The sequence below is a fragment of the Pantherophis guttatus genome, chromosome 13 (assembly GCF_059756535.1).
Source record: "Pantherophis guttatus breed Tessera chromosome 13, ASM5975653v1, whole genome shotgun sequence".
Lineage (NCBI taxonomy): Eukaryota > Metazoa > Chordata > Lepidosauria > Squamata > Colubridae > Pantherophis > Pantherophis guttatus.
The window spans coordinates 12,582,293-12,609,181 of record NC_142075.1 but is presented as its reverse complement, the minus strand read 5'-3'; the positions used below and the strand labels follow the sequence as shown (position 1 = coordinate 12,609,181).

At 41.0% G+C, this 26,889-nt stretch overlaps 1 protein-coding gene across 4 annotated transcripts in view; it reads right to left on the bottom strand.

Moving 5' to 3' along the window:
• The window catches only part of AGBL1 (AGBL carboxypeptidase 1), a 701,662-nt gene that overhangs the window by 425,195 nt on the left and 249,578 nt on the right, over window positions 1–26,889 (bottom strand). For all 4 annotated transcript variants that reach the window (XR_009623272.2, XM_087878351.1, XM_034424683.3 and 1 more), the window contains 2 exons: window positions 20,330–20,461; window positions 5,557–5,733 (listed from right to left, as the gene is read on the bottom strand). Coding sequence is in view for 3 of the 4 variants with exons in the window: in XM_087878351.1 (XP_087734477.1) it covers window positions 5,557–5,733; window positions 20,330–20,461 (309 nt within the window). In the remaining variant the exon portion in view is untranslated. The remainder of the gene's footprint in view (window positions 1–5,556; window positions 5,734–20,329; window positions 20,462–26,889) is intronic.

The following is a 26,889-nucleotide window of genomic DNA, read 5'->3' as shown; positions in this document are numbered from 1 at the left end:
GGACAAGATAAAGTCCCAGCTGAGGCTCTTTAAAGACTCTAACCAAATTATGCCAACAACTCTGGAGAACAATGCAGTGGTCAACAGATAGAAAGAAATCAGGCTACATACCAATACAAAAGAAAGATAACTTGACCAAATGGGCTAACTATTGTACAATATTCTAGTTTAGAAAAGGCTTAAGAATGAGATATGTTACTGCTGATAACATGCTACCCTGTTTCACCTAATATAAGCCCTACCCCCCAAAATAAGCCCTATTAAGTCCCGCCCACCATCTGGTTATTAGATATGGGGGCGAAGTACAGGCATAAAAATCAAGCTAGGGCAGGGGTGGGAGGTAGAGCTGCCCCATGTGCCCTTTACCTACTTACCTTAGGACCGCTGCAGCCAGGCCTCCCATGCCCCGACACTTGTCGCGCCATTGCCTGACTTTTTTTGTAGTCACAGGATGTCGCATGGCTTGTCATGCCAGTGATACCGCTCATGGCAGAACACTGTGAAAATCATCACACTGGTGCCACCGCTCTCGGCTGGACGCCATGTGGCACATCGCGCCGGTGCTGTCGCTCACACACGCAAGGGCACAACACACCATGCAGCCTCCTGCCGCGAGCAGCGGCACTGGCGCAATGAGCCATGCAACATCTGATCTACGAGCGGCCGCAAATGGCTGCAGAAAAGTCAAGCAGTGGTGCCACAAGTGTTGGGGTGTGGGAAGCGTGGCTGGAAGGTAAGCGGGTAAGGCATCCCCCGAAAATAAGACCTGGTGCTTATTGTAGGGCTGATAAGAAAATAAGACCAGGTCTGAGGAGCCTTGGTGGCACAGTGGACTAAGTGCTGTTAAAGTAATACTTAGCTGCCAGCTGCCTGCAATTACTGCAAGTTCAAATCTCACCAGGCTCAAGGTTGACTCACCCTTCCATCCTTTCGAGGTAGGTAAAATGAGGACCCGGATTGTGGGGGCAATAAGATGACTTTGTATAAAAAAGAACACCACTTGGGGGGGACAAAAGCCCTACTAAGCAGGTATATACAAAAGTATGAAGGCTATTGCTTAATGCATTGTAAGCCGCCCTGAGTCTCCGGAAAAGGGCGGCATATAAATCGAACTAATAAATAAAATAAATAAAATAAGATGGTAGATCATTGAAAAAGTCAAAGAATACAAAGATGAAGTCCGTATCTGCTTCACTTATTACAGAAACGTATTGTGTCAACCATCTCAGTCTGTGGGACCACCCTAAAAAATGGGAAATCCACATCTTATTGTCCTCTTATGAAACCTATGCACTGAATAAATTGTTACCATCTGGATAAAAGATGGAAAAACAGACTACCTTCAAGTCAGCATCATAATACATTATATAAGGGATATGGCTTGTTCCACCATAGTTTATTGAATAAACCAAAACCACCTATACATTCTAGGCATTACATCTTGGTTTGCTATGCCCAAAGGCCAAGTTCGCACAACATATTAAGCCACAGTCAAACAATGATATTATAGTACAATGTGGAATGTGAACTAGCTAAAGAATAGTGGCTGATTTCAACCTACGCTCCAAAATTTAGTGAAGATTTATTAAAATCCAATGAGTAACATGCATATGCACTGACCCCGTAGGTTTCCAATAATTCAACCACGTAATTGCAATAATTATAGTAATCACTGTAATTATTGTGACCTGCATATAAGGTCAAGTGTTCACCATGAATTAAGTCAAATTATTCCTTTTTAATCCCACACATGCTTTAAGGAACTTGAAATGTTCTAGAGGATTCTCATTCAACCCAATTTATCCTTATCTTAAACTTGTAAAATATATTCATCTGAGAAGCAAGATGATTCACCAGACCAGAAGCTGACTGCAAGAAGACTTCTATTCATGCTTCTAACCCAGAAATGGAAGTGAAGCTGACATCAGGATGTGCTTACACTATAATCTGCTATTATCAGTTCAAACTTATTTTTTCTAGTTAGCTGCAATGAAAGCACTGGATTTATAGAGACCATAGTTTAGTAGTAAAGCACCTACAAAATTTCCAAGGACTTGAGAATAATCATGTATGATCCTCTAAAGAGTTGTTAGTCAACCAATATTGATAATACTCAGCTATATGGGTCGGTAATCTGATTTAGCACATGTATCTTTTTATAATCCCATTTGGCATATATACCTTTTTATAATCCCATTGCCCTTATGAATCTTTGCATAAAACTTTAGAATTGGGAAAGGGCATCTAAAAAATAAGGTTCTAACCTTTACCCTAAGATAGTCATGAGGTCTGATCTCACAATGTCTGCTTGATTACTGCCTTCAGCAAAGCTTGGTGGTCTTGGGAAGTCTTCAGAAAAATTTTAAACTGGGTGTCTTACATCTGCCAAGATCCAATAGGTTGAATATCCATGAGGTTTCTATTTTGTTTCTGAGGAAAGGAAGTGAAAATGTTGATCTAGGCCAACTTCACATTTACTGACATCCTTTCATTTGAAAACATCACTCATACCAGTAGTGGGTTCCTCCCAGTTCGGTCCGGTTCGGCGGAGCCAGTAGCGGTGATGATATGACGTCACCGAACCGGTTCTCCTCCCACCCACCCCCACCCACGTTATTCTTACCTTTTATTTGGTCCCATCCCCAATCTATTGCTGCCTCCTGAGTCCCAGCTGATGACTAGAGGGAAAAAAACTGTTTAAACTCTTGCAGTGGGGCTTCAAAGGGCCGCCCTACAGCTGATCAGTGTTAAAAGCAAACAAATGAGTCGGGTCGTAAGTGCGAGGACTGGTCGTAAGTGCGAGGACCTTCCAGAAATGACTCTGACCAGCTAGCCACGCCCACCTAGCCACATGACCTCCAAGCCACACCCACAAAATAAGCCACGCCCACAGAACCGGTAGTAAAAAAAATTAGAACCCACCCCTGACTCATACCATCATGAACCCATAAATAATGGCTTGTTCACAACCCACAACTATTATGTTCCTACAAGACATCAAGCCAGTTTTCAACTAACCCAAAATGTGGTCTCAGCTTTTGCATTTCTTGCTAACTTGCATGAGAAGGTCCCATTAAATAGCCTGCCTAAGGCGCTAAAACATCTCTGGTTTAGACAGGAGGCTGGCGGGAAAGGTCACATAGTTATTCATAGGCTGTTTTTACTGAAGCTGCATAAGAGGAAAAGAGGGACAGACATAAAACAGACTGCTCAGTTCTACCTTTCCTTCCACCGTCTCCAATATTATCTGTAATAAATGAGAAACTCTTTGGCAGTGCCTGTTCTTCTAGACCCCAGGTGTCTCTGCTTGTTTGTTCCTTTGAAGTGGGATATATTTTGTGCACCGTTCCAGCCAAAGAGAACAAATCTATTTGCCTCCCAAATGTTCTCTCCGTATTACTCCTCTGTTTCCCATTCCAAACAGTTGTCCTGGAATCCTCTGCATACTTAGAACAGCTGTTCTGGTCCTTTTTTTTGCTCTGCTTCACTGATGCATGGAGTGACAACTCTATGGAGGTGGGAACAAGGACCCTAATTCTAATCGTAAACTTGATTGCTAAATAATTATTTGTCTGGTTGCTTGCATCTGCCAGGAAGGAAGGAAGGAAGGAAGGAAGGAAGGAAGGAAGGAAGGAAGGAAGGAAGGAAGGAAGGAAGGAAGGAAGGAGAGGGAAGGAAAGAAGGAAGGGGAGGGGGAGGGAGGGAGGGAAGGGAAGGAGGAGGGAAGGAGAGAGGGAAGGGAGAGAGGGAAGGAAGAAAGGAGAGGGGAGGGGAGGGAGGAAGGGAAGGGAAGGGAGAGAGGGAAGGAAGGAAGGAAGGAAGGAAGGAAGGAAGGAAGGAAGGAAGGAAGGAGAGGGAAGGGAAGAAGGAAGGGAAGGGGAGGGAAGGGAAGGAGGAGGGAAGGAGAGAGGGAAGGGAGAGAGGGAAGGAAGGAAGGAGAGGGGAGGGGAGGGAGGAAGGGAGGGAGGGAAGGGAGAGAGGGAAGGAAGGAAGGAAGGAAGGAAGGAAGGAAGGAAGGAAGGAAGGAAGGAAGGAAGGAAGGAAGGAAGGAAGGAAGGAAGGAAGGAAGGAAGGAAAGATCTCAGCATTACTTTCTCCAAGGAGCTTGGAAACATTTCTTGTGATGCCCCACCCAGACTTCATCTGTGCTTAGATTTTCTGCTTAGAAGCTGAAATTCTGAAAAAGTAGCACAGGAATGGAAGACTCATCCTTGTCCAAACACATTGCTGTCCAATGAATTAAAGATTTCCAATGTGACCCAAACAACCCCTCAGCAACTAGTACGGAGGTGGAGGGCTGAATTGATTAAAGAAAGTAAAACAGTGAGTCCAGAACATTTGCTTTGCTTTCTTTTTTCATACCTTAGAATAACGCAGCGCTACCCCAGTTGTTGACTATACAAGTTGCCTTTCCTTCTCCTGCTCATGCTAAGACACGATTACACAACCAGGAGTGCATGCCTCTCTCAAAAACCTGTGGCCCGCAACAATCAAATATACACCTTTCCGCATGCAATAGCTCCGTAGGAGGCCTCTAGAGATAGAGATTCTCAAAATTAAATGTTAATGTGCTAGACATGGTAAACTATTAAATGCATAGAGAGTAATCACCAATCATTAATTTAATTTTAAATCAGTTTCTGGGGTTCTGGAAACAGGAATCACCTCAGACGGGTAGATAGAAAACCTTTTGGAAGAGGAATCGAGCATAAGAGAAATTCACAAAGAAAAATCACACACGGATGCAAGAGCTTCTAACCCAACAGAGGAACCGTAACCTCAAAAACCTGCTATTGGAATAGCGATTACTAATTTTTAGCTGAAGCACAGGTAATTTAATCAGGGGAACGAACATGGCACGTCCGTAAGAACGAAGGTTTGTCCTTGCAAAGGCTGGAAATTTGTTTTTGGTTCAATGTAATGGAAGTATATAATTACTGCAGTTTTTCTGAATTTAACAACCTTAAGCTAGCTGGGGAACATTGGGAGTTGAACTCCACACATCTTAAAGCTGTTGAAGTTGAGAAATACTGCATTAATGGGACAGGCTTCTGCCGTGCTTTGGTCTCCTCCTGAGGTGGTGATGTGCGATGCAATGAACTTATTGCCATTTTTACAAGCAGCTCCCGGCTCCTTTTATGCTCAGCTCTTAAAAGAGCAGATATTCGTTTCCAGTCGTTGCTAATTGAATATGACACATTGGCCTCCTGGTTTCTTTCTCTCTCTCTCTCTCTCTTTCTGTTGTTCGCTTTTTGAGTGAGCTAACATTCAAAATAATCTGTGCAGGTTATTTTGTGAGCTTCTTAGCCAAAAGATGGCTCACCAATACATTAGCAAATGCATAAATAAATTCATTTGCGTACACAACCTGAAGCAATGGAAATGAGGAGAGAGTGAGCCGCGGTGCTTTGGAATAATGCTATATGTCACAGAAATTAAAGAAACAGATCCTTCAAACAAATATTGGTGCTCTCCTCAGTGCTGAACTCAAGTGTTGCTGATTTGTCTTTAGAAAGATCCTGCAGCCCCAGGCTATTCAAACTAAGCGCACCCTACCTTATAGAGTCCATGGCTACATCCAGAATAGGTGCTTTCCATGGTGTAGCTCCTCAGCACTCCAATTTCCCGCCAAACCACCACTCGGGCTGTGGAGTCGCGTGACTTCTCCAGCAAGAAGCTGCAGCTACTCATGAGAAAAGCTGGAGCCACTTTATCCAAGATCTTTGGCAGAGTCTGCAACATATCAAAGGATAGCACCGTTACATAAATGTGGTGCAGTGGTTAGAATGCAGTATTGCATTCTGCACCACAGCCAGGAGTTCGATTCTGATCGGCTCAAAGTTGACTTGGCTTTCCATCCTTCAGAGGTCAGTAAAATGAGGGCCAAGATTGTTGGGAGAAATATGCTAACTTTGTAAACTGTTTAGGGAAAGATAAAGGTTCTCCTCGCACATATGTGCTAGTCGTTCCTGACTCTAGGGGGCAGTGCACATCTCCATTTCAAAACCAAAGAACCAGCGCTGTCCGAAGACATCTCAGTGTTTTTTTCTACTTGCATTTTTTATGTGCTTTCGAATTGCTAGGTTGGCAGAAGCTGGAACAAGTAACGGGAGCTCACCCCCTTACATGGCACTAGGGAACCGCTGATCAACAAGCTCAGCATCTTAGCCACTGAGCCACCATGTCCCTCTAAGTAAACTGCTTAGAGCCGTGATGGCGAACCTATGGCACACGTGCCAAAACTGGCACACATAACCATATCAGTGGGCACGTGAGCTCAGCTTCCGATGGGACTGGAAGTTGTCAAACGGGCCATTTTTGGCCTCTGGAGGGTCTCCGGAAGGGTGGGGAAGGCTGTTTTCACCCTCCCCAGACGCCTAGAGAGGCCCTGGAGCCAGGTGAGAAAGAAAAACGGACCTACTGGGCCACTGCATGCCAGGAGCGGGGTAAGCGTGGGGTGGGTGGGTCGCATAGAATTATGGGAGTGGGCATGTGCGCGTGCGACCTCCCCTGCCCCTCCTTCCTGGCACGCGATGGCAAAAAGGTTAGCCATCACTGGCTTAGAGGAAGCTATAAAACACTATGAAGTCTAGGTGCTCTTGCTGTTAGATTTTATTTTATTGTTTACTTTGACAATGGCTTCTTACTTTTCCCTTTAAAAAAAATCTTGGGTTGATTTTAAATGGAACTAGGAATAACGAGCCAATTTTGCTGGACTTAGTGGACTTTTTTTTTTCTTTCAAATTTTGAACTGCTCATCTCATCTTCCTCAGAGAGGGACCACTCTGGGTGGTGACTTTCTTAGCACTTGAATGACAAACCACGAAGAGACCACAGATTTGTAGGCTAGACTGAGAATTTGGGGAGGGGGGCAGAACTGAGTTCTAGGGGAATGTGTTTATTTTTAAGCCCCCTTAATGCTAGGGGATGCAGTGGCTCAGTGGCTAAGACGCTGAGCTTGTCGATCGAAAAGTCGGCAGTTCAGCGGTCCGAATCCCTATTGCCGCATAACAGGGTGAGCTCCCATTCCTTGTCCCAGCTTCTGTCAGCCTAGCAGTTCAAAAGCACATAAAAATGCAAGTAGAAAAATAGAGACCACCTTTGGTGGGAGGTGACAGCGTTCTGTGCGCCTTTGGCATTGAGTCATGCTGGCCACATGAGCACAGAGACGTCTTCGGACAGCACTGGCTCTTCGGCTTTGAAACAGAGATGAGCACTGCTCCTTAGAGTCTAGCACATATGTGTGAGGGGAACCTTTACCTTTACCTTTTAACCGACATGCTGATGAAAGTAAGCAATGAATTGTGTTAGAACAAATTTGCACTTATTTCAGGATAGAGTCATGGAGTAGTCTAAGGTGAAGTTTTGTCCCTTTAACCCTAGTCTTTGCTTGACTAATAAGAATTTATTTATTTATTTGGTTTATTTATATTCCCACCTTTCTATTCAACTGAATATTGAACATCTGAGATTACAGGATTAGACAGAGAGATAATACATTGGTATATCGATAGAGACTTAAACTGTGCTGTCAATAATATAGCAATTCAGATAATTATAAGAATTCACTCTTGTACATTGAATGATAGTCATAAAACAAGAAAATGGAAAGCTAGGAGACAAAGATCTCTTGAATATCAGAATGAAAAGCTGGGAGTGTTTAGTTTTGTTTTTTTGTTTAATTAGAAAGATGTCAGGCAGATACCAAATTTGTCTTTTTAATAACACAAACAATATGAAATAGCACTCATCAATACCATCAAAATCTGAATGGGCAGCAAATTAAAAACAAATAAAAGGCAATACATTATGCATAATAGATTGATGGAATTTCATGCCACATTTGGATGATATTAGATCAGGCGGCAGAGTAAAAACTTTTTATCTATCATATTAAAAAAAAGATCAGAACTGAAAAAGTTCAAAAGAAAAAAAAACAGCCTGTAACAAAAGATATAAGTAGCCAAAAACTAATATATGTTAGAAGACTAAACCTAAAGGTTGTGGATCAAATATAAAACCTGTGCAATGAGGTTCCTTCAATACTGGTTCACAACCAAAAAAAAATCAGGTACAATTTGCCAATTTATTTATGTAAGTTTTTTTTTCTTTTTAACCCAACTTTATTTTCTTCAAACTTTGGTTAATCTGGTGAAAAAAGTAAGGTTCTACATTTAGGGAAGAAAAACAAAATGCAGAGGTACCATATATGTGGTACCTTGCTCAATAGTAGTAACTGTGAGAGGGATCTTGGAGTCCTAGTGGACAACCATTTAGACATGAGCCAGCTGTGTGTAGCAGCTGCCAAAAAAGCCAACACAGTTCTGGGCTGCATAAACAGAGGGATAGAATCAAGATCATGTGAAGTGTTAATACCACTTTATAATACCTTGGTAAAGCCACACTTGGAATATTGCATTCAGTTTTGGTCGCCACGAGGTAAAAAAGATGTTGAGACTCTAGAAGGAGTGCAGAGAAGAGCAACAAAGATGATTAGGGGACTGGAGGCTAAAACATATGAAGAACGGTTGCAGGAACTGGGTATGTCTAGTTTAATGAAGAGAAGGACTAGGGGAGACATGATAGCAGTGTTCCAATATCTCAGGGGTTGCCACAAAGAAGAGGGAGTCAAACTATTCTTCAAAGCACCTGAGAGTAGAACAAGAAACAATGGATGGAAACTAATCAAGGATAGAAGCAACTTAGAACGAAGGAGAAATTTCCTGACAGTTAGAATAATTAATCAGTGGAACAACTTGCCTCCAGAAGATGTGAAGGCTCCAACACTGGAAGTTTTTAAGAAGATGTTGGCTAACCATTTGTCTGAAGTGGGTTTCCTGCCTGGGCAGGGGGTTGGACTAGAAGGCCTCCAAGGTCCCTTCCAACTCTGTTATTCTATTCTATTCTATCTGATTGCTAATCATGCTTTTATCATGATAAAGATGGGAGATGCCGGTGACAAAATGGCCGGTGACTCCAAATCCATTTGCAAAATATATATCTTTTATTTTTACCTAAGTAAATAAAACTACCACTGATTCTCATAATTGAAGATAATCCATTTGATGGATCAACTCTGTTTCAAATCACCTTTCTGATGGTCCAGGAATTTTCATAGACTTTTCTGCCAACTTTGTTGACCAGTGTGAACAAAAAAAACCCTGCCAGTTTCCGATTTGGAAAATCATGGGTCGATCCAGAAGCAATGCTTGATACCCACCTTCTCTGTGTTGCCTCAAACTAACATGTGTTTCTTACTGACAAAAGTGCAAATTGTATTAGGGAAATCAGCCTCATTACAAGTAGATAGAAAATTGTCAGACCAATAAACAACATTAACCAATTTTTGGCTAATGGGAATTCCTTGGAGCCAAGTCAATGTCACATCAATGGGCTTATCCTTGTCCCGGATTGCCCTCTAAGAGATGTTTATTGGGAAAGCATCAAGAACCGAAATGCATCTTCCAGCCGAGTCTCAATGTTATCTTCAGCATCAGGCCAATTATTTCACTTGTGTCTTCCTTCCCCCATCCGTTTCCATTCGGTGTTATGAAACAGAGAATTCGCTTTTGAAAACAAAGGGGAACTTTTCGTGAGCAGCACACAATGTCTTTGTACTTTTTGAGTGATAAGGTGTTTTTTTTAAAAAAAAGCTGCCTTTCCCATTTTTCATTGTACAATTCTTTCTTTGGCAGTCTTAATTTTTGCAGGCTTTCACTCAAAGGAAGATATCATGGGAGAATGTTTACCCAGGACCTTTTCAGATCAGAAAGGATGAGCAGCCATGATATTTTTCGGTGTAGCATTATCGACCACATCCAGGAGGAAAGGAAGCTCAGAAACATTGGCCAAAGAAATCGGAAAGATAGCTGTACTGCGGGGAATGAAAACTTGAAAGAAAAAAAAAATATCAAGTAAGACTTTTGGGAAGTATTCCTAGCTTAGTCAAAGCAGGAGCATCATTAGGGAGTCCTGAAAATAAAAGGCAGCAACTTTTTGAAACCCACCTGCATCACTGACTTTGCACACAGGCCCTGTACACATAGAGCACAAAAATGGCTTGAAATCTCCTGAGAGGTTAGTGACATTATCCAGCGTTACTTTGAGAAGTGGTAGAGAAGGGCGAACAATATTTTACCAGCTAAAAATGTGACACTTCTCCGGTAATGCTACTGATCCGTTTATGCATTTGGCCATCAATCAATTAAGGGTTATAACCCACTCCAGGGGTGAAATGTACTTACCTTCGCTACAGGTTCACAAATGTGAGCGCGTGCATGCGCGCACTCACTTCACTTGCATGTGACACCTCTGCGCATGAGCAGGACCTTCTGCACATGCGCAGAGGGTCAAAAACAGGACGTGATGATGTCCAGATGGGTGGGCGGAGTCTTCCGCCGCCAGTGCTACCAGTTCGCCAGAGCCAGATAGAACTAGCTCAATTTCACCACTGACCCACTCCCACTTATAATCTTCTCCTATTGGTTTCTTATGATTTATCAATTGTTGTTTGTAACTTATGATTAATGATTGTAATTATGATTTGTGATCTATGAGCTATTACTTGCTATTTATATGTATACTTGATTTCTTGATCGGGATTTCTTGATCGGGATTCCCTGTGCACAGTCACTCATGCCCTCGTCACCTCTCGCCTTGACTACTGCAACGCTCTCTACATGGGGCTCCCCTTGAAGAGCACCCGGAGGCTCCAACTGGTCCAGAATGCAGCAGCGCATGCAGTGATGGGAGCAGCATGGCGCTCCCATGTAACACAACTCCTGCGCGAGCTGCACTGGCTCCCAGTGGTCTTCTGGGTGCGCTTCAAGGTGTTGGTTATCACCTTTAAAGCGCTCCATGGCATCGGGCCTAGCTATCTTCGAGACCGCCTGCTGCTACCAACGACCTCCGATCGTCCCGTGCGCTCCCACAGAGAGGGCCTCCTCAGGGTGCCATCAGCCAATCAATGTAGGCTGGTGGCTCCCAGGGGGAGGGCCTTCTCTGTGGGGGCACCTACCCTCTGGAATCAGTTGCCCCCAGAGATAAGGAGAATCCAAGACCTTGGTGCCTTCCGCCGTGCCCTTAAAACTCACTTTTTCCAGCAAGCCGGGCTGGCTTAAGAAGAAATTTTAAATGTTTTAATTGGTTTGTATTTTTAATTTTGGGCCAAATTTATATATATATTAATTGTTTTTAATATTTGTATTTCATGTTTTTTAATTCTGGCTGTACACCGCTCTGAGTCCTCAGGGAGAAGGGCGGTATATAAATTTAAAAATAAATAAATAAATAAATAAATAAATAAATAAATAAATAAATAAATAAATAAATACTACGAGCTTATGCACTGGAGACAAATTCCTTGTGTGTCCAATCACACTGGGCCAAAAAGAATATTCTGTTCCATTCCGTTCCGTTCCGTTCCATTCTGTTCCATTCCATTCCATTCCATTCCATTCCATTCCATTCCATTCCATTCCACTCCACTCCACTCCATTTGCAGTGGTGCAATGGTTAGAATGCAGTACTGCAGGTTACTTCTGCTGACTGCCGGCTGCCTGCAATTTGGCAGTTCAAATCTCACCAGGCTCAAGGCTGACTCATCCTTCCAAGGTGGGTAAATTGAGGACCCAAAATTGTTGGGGGCAAAAGGCTGACTCTGTAAACTGCTTAGAGAGGGCTGTAAAGCACTGTGAAGTAGTATAGAAGTCTAAGCGCTATTGCTAAGTGCTATTGTTATTCCATTCCACTCCATTCTGAAATCAAAATATGTTCAATGTTTTTTTTCTCATTTTAAAACAAAAGAAAAGTTGCCTTGCTTTGTGCCATTAGCAGCAGCTAAATCTCCAGATATCAGCATGATCCCTTCCCCCTCCCCCCAGGAGAAAGCTGAGCTGATGTTTACAGATAACAGAAGACATCAAGAAATAAAACAAGTGGATGGCATGTTTTGGTTGTAGCTTGACTGCTTTAAATTCTTGGGATATCTCTCTATAAAGACCATTGGATTTACTGGGAAACTCTTAGGTGATACAGAATGTTCTGATATATGATGTTGGGTCTTAGCATTGGCTGTGTAATTTACTAGTCAGTTATCAGATATCAGTCAGATATCTAAGGATGTTTCATATGCTTGTATCTTTATCTTTAACACTATGTTAAGCTATGGACTGTTATACTATAGGTCAGTGATGGCTAACCTTTTTGCCGTAACGTGTCAAAAGCGGGGGGAGCCTGGGGGGGAGTCGTGCACGTACGTGCCCACACCCATAATTCAATGCCCCCATGCCACGCACCCCCCGTGCATGCATGTGCGACCCCCCCATGTTCCCCCCGCTTTTGGCACGCGATGGCAAAAAGGTTACCGGCGGGCCCAGTAGGCCTATTTTTCACCCTCCCCAGGCTCCAGAAGCTTTCTTGGAGCCTGGGGAGGGCAAAAACGGCCTTTCCCATACCTCGCATGCCCACAGATATGTCTCTGTGTGCCACTTGTGGCACGTGTGCCATAGGTTCGCCAACACGGCTATAGGTTGTTTTTTACAACATGTCTAATGGAGATTCTCAGTCAGATCCAGATCATGGTTGTCCCAAAAAAAATTATTCAAAAGGCAACTGGACTTTATTTTTCCTTGAAGACATTTCGCTTCTCATCCAAGAAGCTCCTTCAGTTCAGACCAAATGGTGGAGGATGGAAGGATTTATAGTGTGTTTATAAATGCCTTGGTAAAGCCACACTTGGAATACTGCATTCAGGTTTGGTCGCCACGATGTAAATAAGGTGTCAAGACTCAAGAAAGAGTACAGAGAAGAGCAATAAAGATGATTAGGGGACTGGAGGCTAAAACATATGAAGAACGGTTGCAGGAACTGGGTGTTTCTAGTTTAATGAAAAGAAGGACTAGGGGAGACAGGATAGTGTTCCAATATCTCAGGGGCTGCCACAAAGAAGAGGAAGTCAAGCTATTCTCCAAAGCACCTGAAAGAAACAATGGATGGAAACTAATCAAGGATAGAAGCAACTTAGAACGAAGGAGAAATTTCCTGACAGTTAGAATAATTAATCAGTGGAACAACTTGCCTCCAGAAGTTGTAAATGCTCCAACACTAGAAGTTTTTAAGAAGACGTTGGATAACCATTTGTCTGAAGTGGTGTAGGGTTTCCTGCCTCAGCAGGGGGTTGGACTAGAAGACCTCCAAGGTCCCTTCCAACTCTGCTATTCTGTATTGTTGCAACAACACATTCTTTTCAGCAGTTCCAAGAAGGTTCCACATCCATTTTCACTATCCATTACAAGAGCCTTGGTGGCTCAGCAGACTAAAGTGCTGTTAAATAGCATTAGCTGCCTGCAATTACTGCAAGTTCAAATCTCACCAGGCTCAAGGTTGACTCAGCCTTCCATCCTTTCGAGGTAGGTAAAATGAGAACCCAGTTTGAGGGGGCAATAAGCTGACTTTGTATATAAAAAAAGAACACGGCTTTGGGGGGGGGCGAAAGCCCTACTAAGCAGCTATATACAAAAGTATGAAGGCTATTGCTTAATGCATTGTAAGCTGCCCTGAGTCTCTGGAAAAGGGCGGCATATAAATCGAACCAATAAATCGAAATCAAACCAATAAATCGAACCAATAAATCCAGGTGACCCCGAGGAAAGAAATAAACCCCCAAGTGGCCTCAACAACTCTCAGAGAGCCTGCTAACAACCAGATGACTGCAAGGAATATAAATCCTTCTGTCCTCTATCATTCCGTCAGAACTGAAGAAGCTTCTTGGATGAGAAGCGAAATGTCTTCAAGAAAAAACAAAGTCCAGTTGCCTTTTGGAAAAGCACCTTTGGGACGTTTTCACAACACATTAAACCAAACACAATGGTTTGTTCAATAGCAATTCCTCAAATCCAAACAAACCCTACATATCATTGCTTGGTAAAAAAAAAAGCCACGCACCCTATTTTAGTCCTGCCCAATCCAGCTTAAACAATGAGAAACTCTACGTAGATAGCTGGGTTGACTCCAGCTTCTTAACGAAATAAACATCACCTTTCCAATCAACCTTTTATGTTAATTAAAGAACAATTCTGGTAAGTAAATGGTGAGTAGGCATGTGTAGTCCTCATTTGTAAACCTTAGCAAATACCAATTTAATATTCTATTTGTTCTAACCGTGTTTCTTGGATCTAAAGATAATGATTCTCTCCCTGGTTTAGTTTCATTAATTGTCTTTTAATGGTACATTTTCAAAAAGAAAAGTAAAAGGCCCATTTACAATATTGTGCTAAGATCTTGGAAAATGAAGACTTGCCCTCTCTCCAGGGGTGAAATCCAGCAGGTTCTGATGGGTTCTGGAGAACTGGTAGAGGAAATTTTGAGCAGTTCGGAGAACCAGCAAATACCACCTCTGGCTGGCCCCAGAGTGGGGTGGGAATGGAGATTTTGCAGTATCCTTCCCCCAGGAGTGGGAAGAGTAGTAGTAACTCTACATCTCATCAAATTGCCTAACCCAAGGAATTATATCTAAGAATAATGACAGTTAGGAGAATTATTTGTTGGAAATCCTTCCAGGGATCATGTCTTTCTCAAGGACGATGAAAAAAAAAAAAGATTAAAAAGAAAAGAAAAATCTCATCATTTTTCTTGAAGGGGGAGACCACTCCTGAGAAATTCTAGCTGGGCTCTAGTGAGAAAAAAAAAGGAATTCTGTGGTTTCAGGAGCTTGGTTGTATTAGGAGAGAGGCAATGGTGAAATCCAAATTTTTTCACTACTGGTTCTGTGGTTGTTGCTGGGTGGGCGTGGTGTGGTTTGGTGGGTGTGTCAGGGGAAGCAAAATCCCCATTCCCACCCCACTCCAGGGGAAAGATACTGCAATATCTCCATTCCCCCTTCACGCCAGGGGAAGGATACTACAAAATTCCCATTCCCTTCCCACTCCTAGAGGAAGGATACTGCAAAATCCCCTTTCCCTCTCCATTCCAGGGGAAGGATACTGCAAAATCCCCATTCCCTCCCCACTCCTGGGGGAAGGATATTGCAAAATCTCCATTCCCACCCCACTCCTGGGGGAAGGATATTGCAAAATCCCTATTCCCTCCCCACTCCTGGGGGAAAGATATTGCAAAATCCCCATTCCCTCCCCACTCCTGGGGGAAGGATATTGCAAAATCCCCATTCCCACCCCATTCTGGTGCCAGCCAGAGGTGGTATTTGCCGGTTCTCCGAACTACTCAAAATTTCCGCTACCGGTTCTCCAGAACCTGTCAGAACCTGTTGAATTTCACCCCGAACTGCAGTGATTTACTTAATAACTGTGGCAAGAAAAGGCATAAAATGGGGCAAAACTCACCGAACAAATGTTTCACTTAGCAACAGATATGTTGGTGATCGTAAGTCAGAACTTCCTGTACCTAATGGTAAAGAGGACTTTACCCAAAGAATTAAGAACTATAAATCTTTCAGAAACTATTATAAGTGGGAAAGACCTTGGGAGGCGGGAGGAAGATGACTATCATGTTGAAGTATCGCAGTCCACCAAAGTCAAGGGGGATTTGGGTGAGAAACATGTCAGAATGGAGCCTCCCTAGTTTTTCAGAGACTAAAAGGAAATAAATGAAGAAATCCTTTCAGATTCTGTTAATCTAGCCTTAGATTAAAGATGAAGTTAGAATTCATTCTTGGGCTTCTCATCTTGACTACTTTGAAGGGGTAACAAAAACCCTGTTCTGCTTTGAGGCAGTGTTTCCGGTACCAAAGATACAGATCAGCAGGGGGTTGCAAAACCCATCGCTACCAGTTTGCTCGTGCATGCGCTCGCGCTCGCATGCAATGCTTCTGCGCATGTGCAGAAGCGTCCGACGTGGGTGGGCGGAGCCTCCCATCACTGCCGCTACCGGTTCGCCGATCTGGGTAGAACCGGTAGCAACCCACCACTGATACAGATCTTGCTTGAATGCCAACTAATCATGGAGAATATTGTTTGCCATCTATCCCCTTTTAGAGAATCCTACATTGCCCATTATTGTGGACAAAGGGATGTCATTTATACGATGGCGTGAAACACAGTTCATGGACTCAAGAATACGAATCTTCCAGAGATTGCGGAATCACAATTGTGGCATCCTATATGATGCTTCTTGTAGCTTCAGTGTGCATATTCCAATAGTATCAGAAGGATCGTATCCTTCCCCATCCCTGTGTAAGAAAATAGGTTACATAGCAAGACTATTGATAAGAGCAATTTGCTCCGGGGTCATCAGCTGTTGATTCAAAAATTCCTGAAGGAAGCATTAATTTTTTTTTTTTTTTTATTTTTTTTTATTTTTTTTTTTTTTAATTTGATTTATATGCCGCCCTTCTCCGAAGACTCAGGGCGGCTTACAATGTGCTCAGCAATAATTCTTTGAATGACATTGCCAGCATTCTCCAATTCTACCAAATTCAACAGAAATGCATTTTCCAACCGGAACCATGAACAGGTTTAGTCAATGCTGCCCTTTTAGGACCCTACCATTGGATTAGACCACAACAAGAAATAAGAAACAATGAGAGTGGATGACGTATTCTCTCCTATACATATTACTAGAGTCTGGAGCCATCCAGTGGAAAGAATTGATCAATTCCTTGCAAAAGGCAGTAGATAAAAGGTTAACATTCATGCTCTGCATAACAAATACGCAGAACTCTCTGTGCCAAAATATAGTAAATGGCCACCACCTTCAATAGCTGCTTAAAGAGATTCAGCAGAAAACCATACTAATTATACTTAAATAAATACTTAAATAAGGTATGTAATATCTATGGAAGATTAACTCATAAAATAAGATGCATTGTGCTGTAAGGATATGCAGAACAAAAGGATTCTCTGATAAATGACATTATTAGTTAAAAAGATAATAAAGAGAAAATTCTTGACAAGTGTAGAATAAGTCTGAGAATATTTTTAAAAATTTGCATTATGGGTACTGGGTATCTTTTTTATGAGTTGTTTTATTGTTTTTTTTCAATGAATTAATTAAAAAATGTTTCTTCCTAACAAAAGTTTGGACAGAAGCATTAAATACCAATGTTTTGAAAAGTTTTTATCATTCAAGCACATATATCTCCAATTAATATTAGATTCATCCTTTCTGCTTTTTTTTTTTTTGCAATTCTATAGCTCCATATTATCATGATTTTATTATGTATGGATTTATCTTAATTTAATATTTCATCTCCTATATTGTATTGTCCACATCTCTCTCTGTGTGTGTCTCTCCCTCTCTCTCTTTTCTTTTTTTCTTTTAACAACCCTGTAATTCCTTGCATCGGGGTGGAATCCGGGCAACTGAAGGAAGCTTGTGCATTTGCTGGCCCGACGCCCTTCCTGATGCCTACATGGAGTTTGCAGCAGACAATTACTCATTGTGTCCAAAGAGAGAATTCAATCAATCAATCAATCACTCACTCACTCTCTCAATCAATCAATCAATCTCTTTCTTTCTTTCTTTCTTTCTTTCTTTCTTTCTTTCTTTCTTTCTTTCTTTCTTTCTTTTCTCTTTCTTTTTCTGCTTTTTAATTATTATTATTTACTGCTGGTCTTGCCTTGAGTTACTTTTCAATTTTACAGTATTACTACCTTTTAGATGGTTTGTTTTGCTTGTTTTTGCAAAAACAATAAAATGGGGGGGGGAACGGGGATTTAAAACTTTGCTGAACAGGAATGTGATAGCTGTGCGCTGTGACAGAAAATACCTTCTAAACAGGTCATATGCCAGTGCTGAGCTAGACACATAATCTTAGCCAGTGAGACTCTACTTGTCTTCTTTATCACATCACCTACACAGAGAAATATGCAATCCATATTTTCCTGGTCCAATTGACAAGGAAATCCCTTGAATTCTGAGAACTGTTACCTGAAAAATAGCTTTAATGCATCAGTGTGCTAACCTATTTATGGATTTGCAATGCCCTTGCCTCTCTTTTCTGAGTTGTTCCAAGGGACTGAGGTAACAGTCAGTCTCCAGTTTTCCTGACAAAACAGGTCATACAACAACAACAATAAAAAAAAAAAACTTTCCAAAAATCATCCAATGGCTGAATAGCACTTTCAACGTGAGTCTCCCCAGCTTAATATTTGCCCATTTCTGCTTTTCAGGGCATGTGGCTTATCAGACTGAGCTGAGCAAGTGGGAGTTGCAATAGAATGGAATGGAATGGAATGGAATGGAATAGAATAGAATAGAATAGAATAGAATAGAATAGAATAGAATAGAATAGAATAGAATAGAATAGAATAGAATAGAATAGAATAGAATAGAATTTTTATTGGCCAAGTGTGATTGGACACACAAGGAATTTGTGTTTGGTGCATATGCTCTCAGTATACATAAAAGAAAAGATATGTTCATCAAGAATCATAAGGTACAACACTTAATGATAGTCATAGGGTACAAATAAGCAATCAGGAAACAATATCAATATAAATTGTAAGGATACAAGCAACAAAATTACAGTCATACAGTTATAAGTCGAAGGAGATAGGTGGTGGGAACGATGAGAAGATTAATAGTAGTGCAGACTTAGTAAATAGTTTGACAGTGTTGAGGGAATTATTTGTTTAGCAGAGTGATGGCATTTGGGAAAAATGTTGCAGACTATCTCCAGTTCTCAAGAGAAGTGCATTTATTCAAGATCCTTCATGCTAATCCATTATAAGGGATGCAATAGGCAAACTCAGCTCAAGCAGCCTTTCCCTATTCCACCAAATGTGATTTTCCTTTTCGTGCCTTTTCCAAATCAACACCCATTTTCTGATGACTGAGGCCAGTCACTATTATTTGGTTCGCATTCACCTTATTTATTGCTGTTTGCCTTTTTAGGCTAAAACATTTCTTTCACTTCTTTAAATGTTTCTTCCGGAAATTTCAGGGCATCTGGGATGACCTCACTGCAGCCATACCAGAAGCAGTGAGATGGTTGGCTTCCTCAGATATCGAATTATAACATCTATTCCATTTGCAATTCTATCGCTCTATATTATGGTGATTTTATTATGGTTTTATCTTAATTTAATATTTTATCTCCTATATTGCATTGTCCACATATCCGTCTGTCTGTCTGTCTGTCTATCTGTCTGTCTGACTGACTGACTGACTGTCTGTCTGTCTGTCTGTCTGTCTGCCTATCTATCTATCTATCTATCTATCTATCTATCTATCTATCTATCTATCTATCTATCTATTCTTTTTTTCTTTTAATGACCTGGGTGACTGAACAGAGCTCAAGCGTTTTCTGGCCGGATGCCCTTCCTGATGCCTACATGGAATTCGCAGCCAACAATTACTCATTATGCCCAGAGAGAAAAATATCTGCTGCTACCTAGAATCGAACTCATAGCCTCCTGATTGTGAGGTGAAAGTTCCAACTCTAGGCTATCACAGCTCTCATCAATGTATTAGCTTTTAAAACTAAATTTGTATATCAGTGATCGCATGACCCTCAATAGATGCCATACGCTAAATAAATGAGTAAAACTACTTTTAAAAAGTCATCAGACCTAAAAAGAAAAGAAATTGCATTTGCCAATTTCCCAAAGTAGTACTTGGTTAGATTTTAATGTAAGAAGGGATTTTAGTAAGGGAGTAACTTTTATGGGTGGGGGGGAAAGAGAGAGAGAGAAGACAACAAATGCAAAGAATAAAAAAAGCATGATCATAACTAGAAAATAGAAAAATAGTAAGACTAAATATCTAACACAGATTCTTTTTTCTTTCGTTCAATCTTGCCTAATGCTCAGAGACTACCTGGACAAGTCCCTGCAGTTTTCTTGGCAATGTTTTTCAGAAGTCGTTTGCCATTGCTTTCTTCCTAGGGCTAAGATACAGTGACTGGTCCAAGGTCATCCATCTGACTTTGTCTGCCTAAGGCAGGTCTAGAATTTATAATCTCCTGACTTCTAAACCTGGTGCATTAACCAATGTAGTCTCCTCTGACAGACAGATTTATTTGATCATATTTCCACATGTTTATGTAAAATAAAAAAATCAATACAGTTTTTGCCACAGATCTACCCTTTTCACCCACTTGGCTCCATCCATTTTGGGGAGGGGGAGGCCTAACAGCCTCTTCAAAGCAATTAGTACCTCTTGGCCTCCCACCCCTATATTATATTTCCGCATTCTAACAAACCTGGGTTCCTTTAAATCTTTTTCCCACCATTCTGCAGGCTCTGTTGCTGCTCGTCATCTGATTTTTCTTCGATTCGATGTTAAAGGTTGAAAGATTAAGCCAGAGATGATCAAGACAATTTAATTCGGGAATATCTATGCAGATGAAGAGGCTATGAGAAGCATGCCTTACCCGATAGCCAACATCCTCGGTCACCTTGGACGTGTCTACGGTACATCCTGCCTGCCAGAGAGTCTCTTTTATGCTGCATCCATATAGAAAGACATTCTTTCTCTGTGAATGTCCATGGTAATCGCAAAACACCTGGGGATGGAAAAAGAAGAACGGATCAACCCAACATTGAACTCTCAGGGGACTGGGTTGAGTAGTTGCTAAGAAAATGTCCCAGAGTCAAAAGAAGTAATTTTATTTTATTTTATTTTATTTTATTTTATTTTATTTTATTTTATTTTATTATTTTATTTTATTATTTTATTTTATTTGTTTTGTTTTGTTTTGTACATATTAGATAATATATATAAATATAAGCATGAATTGAATACATAAAAGGAATACAATTAAAAGGAACATTAGGACAGGGACGGTAGGCACGCTGGTGCTCTTATGCATGCCCCTTACAGACCTCTTAGGAATGGGGTGAAGTCAACAGTAGACAGTCTTAGGTTAAAGTTTTGGGGGTTTTGGGATGAGACCACGGAGTCTGGTAGTGCATTCCAGGCATTAACAACTCTATTGCTGAAGTTATATTTTCTGCAATCAAGTTTGGAGCGGTTCACTTTAAGTTTGTATCTATTGTGTGCTCGTGTATTGTTGCGGTTGAAGCTGAAGTAGTCGTTGACAGGTAGAACATTGTAGCAGATGATTTTATGAGCTATGCTTAGGTCATACCAAAGGTGGCGTAGTTCTAAATTTTCTAAACCCAGAATTTCAAGTCTGGTGGCATAAGTTGTTTTGTTACGAGCAGAGGAATGGAGGACTCTTCTTGTGAAATATTTCTGGACGCGCTCAATTGTATTAATGTCCAATATGCAGTGCAGGTTCCAGACAGATGAACTGTATTTGAGAATTGGTCTAGCAAATGTTTTGTATGCTCCGGTTAGTAGTGTAATATTACCGGAGAAGAAGCTACGCAAGATTAGGTTAATGTTTTGAGATATCTGAACATCAACTCTAGGCAAATACATTTTGAATCAAAGAGAATCAATATGGAGGGTATTGGCAAAGTATCATGATTGGAAGTTATGGGCATTGACTTCCTAACTTATAACATATCTTATTATGTTATTCTAATCAGTTGAAAAACTTGCCTCTGGAAGTTGTGAGTGCTCCATCAATGGAAGTTTCTAAGAAGGGACCGGACAGCCATTTGTCTGGAGTGGTATAAGAATAAGACCTTGAAGGCCCCTTCCAACTCTGTAATCTTGCTAAGTCTGTTAAACCTACCTTGATCCAAGTATGTCTTCAGAAATTGTGGGCGCTCCATCACTGGAGGTTTTTAAGAAGAGACTTATCTGAAATGGTATAAGTTCTCCTGCTTGAGCAGGGGGCTGGACTAGAAGACCTCCAAGGTCCCTTCCAGCTCTATTCTATTCTATCTCAGCAAAACTGGACAATGAAAGAGATTTAAAAAGAGATTTAAGATTTATGTAAAATAGTTGATTTGTAATAAGAGTTAGGGACTGCACTTCACTTCCTTGGCCTATATTTATCAGTTTTTATAGAGTATTATCTTGCTTCCATATCCTCCTCTCATATGAAGAATGAAGCCATTGAGTGCAGTTGTCTGGATAGGAGCAGAAGCCATCAATAGGTAGGGGGGTTAGGGTATACATTAAGATCAGGAGAACCCACTTTAATCAACATTCAGATGTAGAAGACATAGGTGGTTTTGATTTTCAGTCTAGCCTACATCAAGGGCAGTGTGACTGCTCAGTGATTAAGATACTGGGCTTGTTGGCTTGTTGGGTTTGAGACCCAAGCATCGTACAATGGGGCAAGCTCCCATCTTCACCTAGCTCCTGCCCATCTAGCAATTCAAAAGCAGGCAAATGTGAGTAGATAAATTGGTAGCACTTCAGTGGGGAGGAAACAGCACTCCGCAACATCATGCTGGCCACACGGCTGCAGAATTGTCTTCAGACAGCGCTGGCTGAATGGCCTTGAAATGGAAATGAGCCCTACTCCCTAAAATCGGCAACGATAGCAGAGTAAAATCCACAGTGACTCCTTTCCTTTTATTTTCTACATCACTGCAATAGCACTTAGACTTACATACTGTTTTACAGTGCTTTACAGCCCTCTCTAAGTGGTTTACAGAGTCAGCCTATTGCCCCCAACAATCTGGCTCCTCATTTTACCCACCTCGGAAGGAGGGAAGGCTGAGTCAACCTTGAGCCTGGTGAGACTTGAACTGCCAAATTGCAGGCAGCCGGCAGTCAGCAGAAGTAGCCTGCAGTACTGCACTCTAACCACTGCGCCACCGTGGCTCATGGATATTTAGAGAAATGATTAGAGAAGTGGAATACATTGCACACTCCCTTGAGTTTTGTAAGCAAAGCTTGAGTATACACCTAACTGAAGAAGTAATATGAGTGCATAATTATAGGTTCTAACAATGACATCATATGTTCCCATACCTGCTCATTGCACAATACAATTTGGGTTACAAATGAGGCTCTACTTGGTAAGTCAATTTAGGTAGTTTCTAAATACAGTTGGGGGGTATATTGCTCTGCTTTATGCATAGATTAAAAAAAAAACAGTTTTACCCTGATAACAGTGGGTTTACTTCAACTACAGATCCATATTAATTTTATTCACTCAAGCATCCCACTCTCATTCTCATTTACCATTCACAGAATCCCTAGGAAAATGAAGTCCTTCTTAACCCAGATTAAAACTAGAGTACCCCATCTACGTTTTAAAGACCAGTTCTGGGATAACATACTGAGCAATAACAGGCTTTTTTTTTGCTTCTAAACATTCCTTGTTCTCCATCTTGTAAGGATAAAAACCTGTAGTTTGCAAAGCAATTAAATACCTCTTGCGTTTCTTTACATTCATAGCATACAACATACCAATTTGAAGCATTGCTTAGGCAAGCAATTATGCGAAAACATTCTTGTACACTGTTATTTCATTCTGTAAAAATCTCAATGGCATAAAAAAGAGAACATGACTTACCTTCTCAGCTTAACTATTGTGTTTTTCCCCTTAAGGTAAAGGTAAAGGTTCCTCTCGCACATATGTGTTAGTCGTTCCTGACTCTAGGGGGCTGTGCTCATCTCTGTTTCAAAGCTGAAGAGCCAGCGCTGTCCAAAGACATCTCCGTGGTCATGTGGCCGGCATGACTCAACACCAAAAATGCACGGAACGCTGTTACCTTCCCACCAAAGGTGGTCCCTATTTTTCTACTTGCATTTTTAATGTGCTTTCGAACTGCTAGGTTGGCAGAAGCTGGGACAAGGAATGGGAGCTCACCCCGTGAAGGCACTAGGGATCTGAACCGCTGAACTGCTGACCTTTCGATACACAAGCTCAGCATCTTAGCCACTGAACCATCGTGTCCCTTCTGTTTTTCCCCTAGTCACCTCCTAATCTAATCCATCTGCCTAGCTTCTGTTATTACAGGCATAGAGAATAGTCACATCTTTTGCTACACCAAATTTAGATTGCCTTTATAAGCAGTTATTGACTCTCATCACAGTGAAAAACTGGGGTTTATTCACACAGGGAGCTAATATTGACCCCGGCTTTTAAAGAACAATCCATTGTCCAGTTTTGCTATGATAGGAAGTCAATACCCATAACTTCCAATCTCTTCCCTCCTGGATTTGTAATCTTTGATACAAACACAGATTGGGTGTCTTTAAACCTACATCCCCAGAAGGAAAGGGAAATACTATGTAAAGAAAGCAGAGGTGTAATTAACCTTTAACTCCCCATCACTGCTTTACTTGATCCCAGAACTTGCTTGCTAAGTTTTCCAACTAGCAAAGGGGAAAGAAAATAATACATTCTTTGGAAATCTATCTTACTGTACAGCTTCAAACGATATCTAAAATAAAATGCAACTATCCCTCAAAATACATACTTCTCCACATTTTTGTAACATTATTAATATATTGGCAAAGTAAAACATGGTTAATACATTAAAAAGACAGCAGGCAAAGCAGATAATGAGACATAGTGATGGTTGAGAGCAGGAAATTTGAAGAAAGAATCTGAGGGAGTAATTCTCGTTGAACAAAACCAAGACTTAAGAACAAATGAATACAAAGCCAGAAAGTGAGAAACAGCAACAGACAGTAAATAATGCCTGTGCAAAGAAACTGAAGATACGGTGAGTCACCTAATTAGCTGCTGCAAGATCGCACAGACTGACTGCAAACAATGGCATGACAAAGTGGCAACAATGGTGCATTAGAAGATGTGCAAGAAATACCATTTGCCTACAAGCAAGAACAGGCAGGACCACAAATTAGATGAAGTATTAGAAAAGTAAGAAGCTAAAAAGCACCTGCCACATAACACCCCAGACTTAATAACTGTGGATAAGAAAGACAAAAAGTCTGGAGAATGGACATTGCAGCACTTGGAGACAGCACAACGGAAGAGAAGAACTAGAGAACATCACAAAATACAAAGATCTGTAATAGAAGTCATGTGACTGTGGCAAAAGAAAACAAAGTTAATGCCAATGATAACAGGTGCCTTGGGTGCAATCCCAAAACATCTGGAGCATCACTTGCGCACCATTGGCATTGACAAAAATCACCATCTGTCAATTGCAAAAGGCAGTTTTACTTGCAAAAGCTAACATCTTGTGACAATACATTTAATACCATCAAATATCTTTCTGTCCCAGGCCCTTGGAAACAACTCAAAAGGTCGATAAAAATGCCAAAGCCAGTCTAAACATCAGGCTGATCATGCAATGAACCATAGCAATAATAATACTGAACAAAAATGCTTGCTCTATCTATCTATCTATCTATCTATCTATCTATCTATCTATCTATCTATCTATCTCTCATCTGTCTGTCTGTCTATCTATCATCTATCTATCTATCTGTCTGTCTGTCTGTCTGTCTGTCTGTCTATCCATCCATCCATCCATCCATCCATCCATCCATCCATCCATCCATCTATCTCTCACTGTCTGTCTATCCATCCATCTATCCATCCATCCACATATCTATCTATCTATCTATCTATCTATCTATCTATCTATCTATCTATCTATCTATCTATCCATCCATCCATCCATCCATCCATCCATCCATCCATCCATCCATCCATCCATCCATCTATCTATCTATCTATCTATCTATCTATCTATCTATCTATCTATCTATCTATCTATCTATCTATCTAAATGAAGGTCTGATTATGTATATGCACACACACACACTCTCATACAAATGGCATGTCCTCATTTAAATATTTGCCTCCTATCTATCACTAAATAGATATAATTCTTTATATTTGACAAAATTCTTTGCAAAAAAGCTGAATATTATGCAAAAGTTCAGAGAAAATTTATATTTGGGAAAATGAATATAAACAAACATGCAATACACATTCTGTGTCTTAAAAAAAATCACCAATCCACTAATCCTATATCTGCAAAAATAAAGAGAAGAAAACTAAAACAGAGAGATTTGGGCATCTCCAGTACCAGCAGTATTTGACTGAATGATTAGTGCAGTAGAGAATAATTAACTATTTAGTAAAACCACAGTGATGCACAAATCACTTCCCAAATATCCAATGTGACGTGGTGTGTGATCTGCATCTAAATAATTTTTAATAGAAAAGTAGAATTGATTCGGTGTTTTCCCACTGTGAAACTGAGAGGTTGAATATCGCTTACCTGATAACTTATACTGTGGTTGGACACATCATCTTAAGACAGTATTCACATACAATGTCACATTATTATTGTGAATTCTAGATAATCACATCACAGGGAAGAGGATCTCACACCCAAAAGACTACATCAAAAGAGGTTCCAACACATACATGTGTATATACTTCCCAAATTTGAACAATTCAAATGTCACTATTTGAAAAACTGTGATGGGTCAGTGCTTAAAAATGATGAACTTGTCAGATGGAGAGCAGATAGACTGGGTTCAAGCCTATCTCCATGCAAAAGGGTGAGCTCCCCTTACTTGCCCAGCTCCTGCTCAACTAGCAGATCAAAAGCATGCAAATCAGGGATGAAATCCAGCAGGTTATGGAGAACCGGTAGCGGAAATTTTGAGCAGTTGGGAGAACCAGCAAATACCACCTCTGGCTGGCCCCAGAGTGGGGTAGGAATGGAGATTTTGCAATATCCTTCCCCCAGGAGTGGGGAGGGAATGGGGATTTTGCCGTATCCTTCCCCTGCCATGCCCACCAAGCCACACCCACAGAACTGGTAGTAAAAAAAATTTGGATTTCATCACTGATGCAAATGCAAATAGATTAATAGGTACCACTTCAGTGGGAAGGTCAGTGTGTTCTGTTTCGCGTATAGCCATGCTGGCCACATGACCATGGGTATTTTCTTCAAATAGCGCTGGCTCCCTCAGCCAAGAAGTGGAGATGAGCACAGTGCCCTAGAGTCAGACATGACTGACAAGAAAACTTTTACTTCAATATGACTGGCAGACTATTCTCTTATGAGTGCCATGTGTGCCAACTAAAACCTCAAGAATCTTCCAAATCAGTTTATAACAATTGTT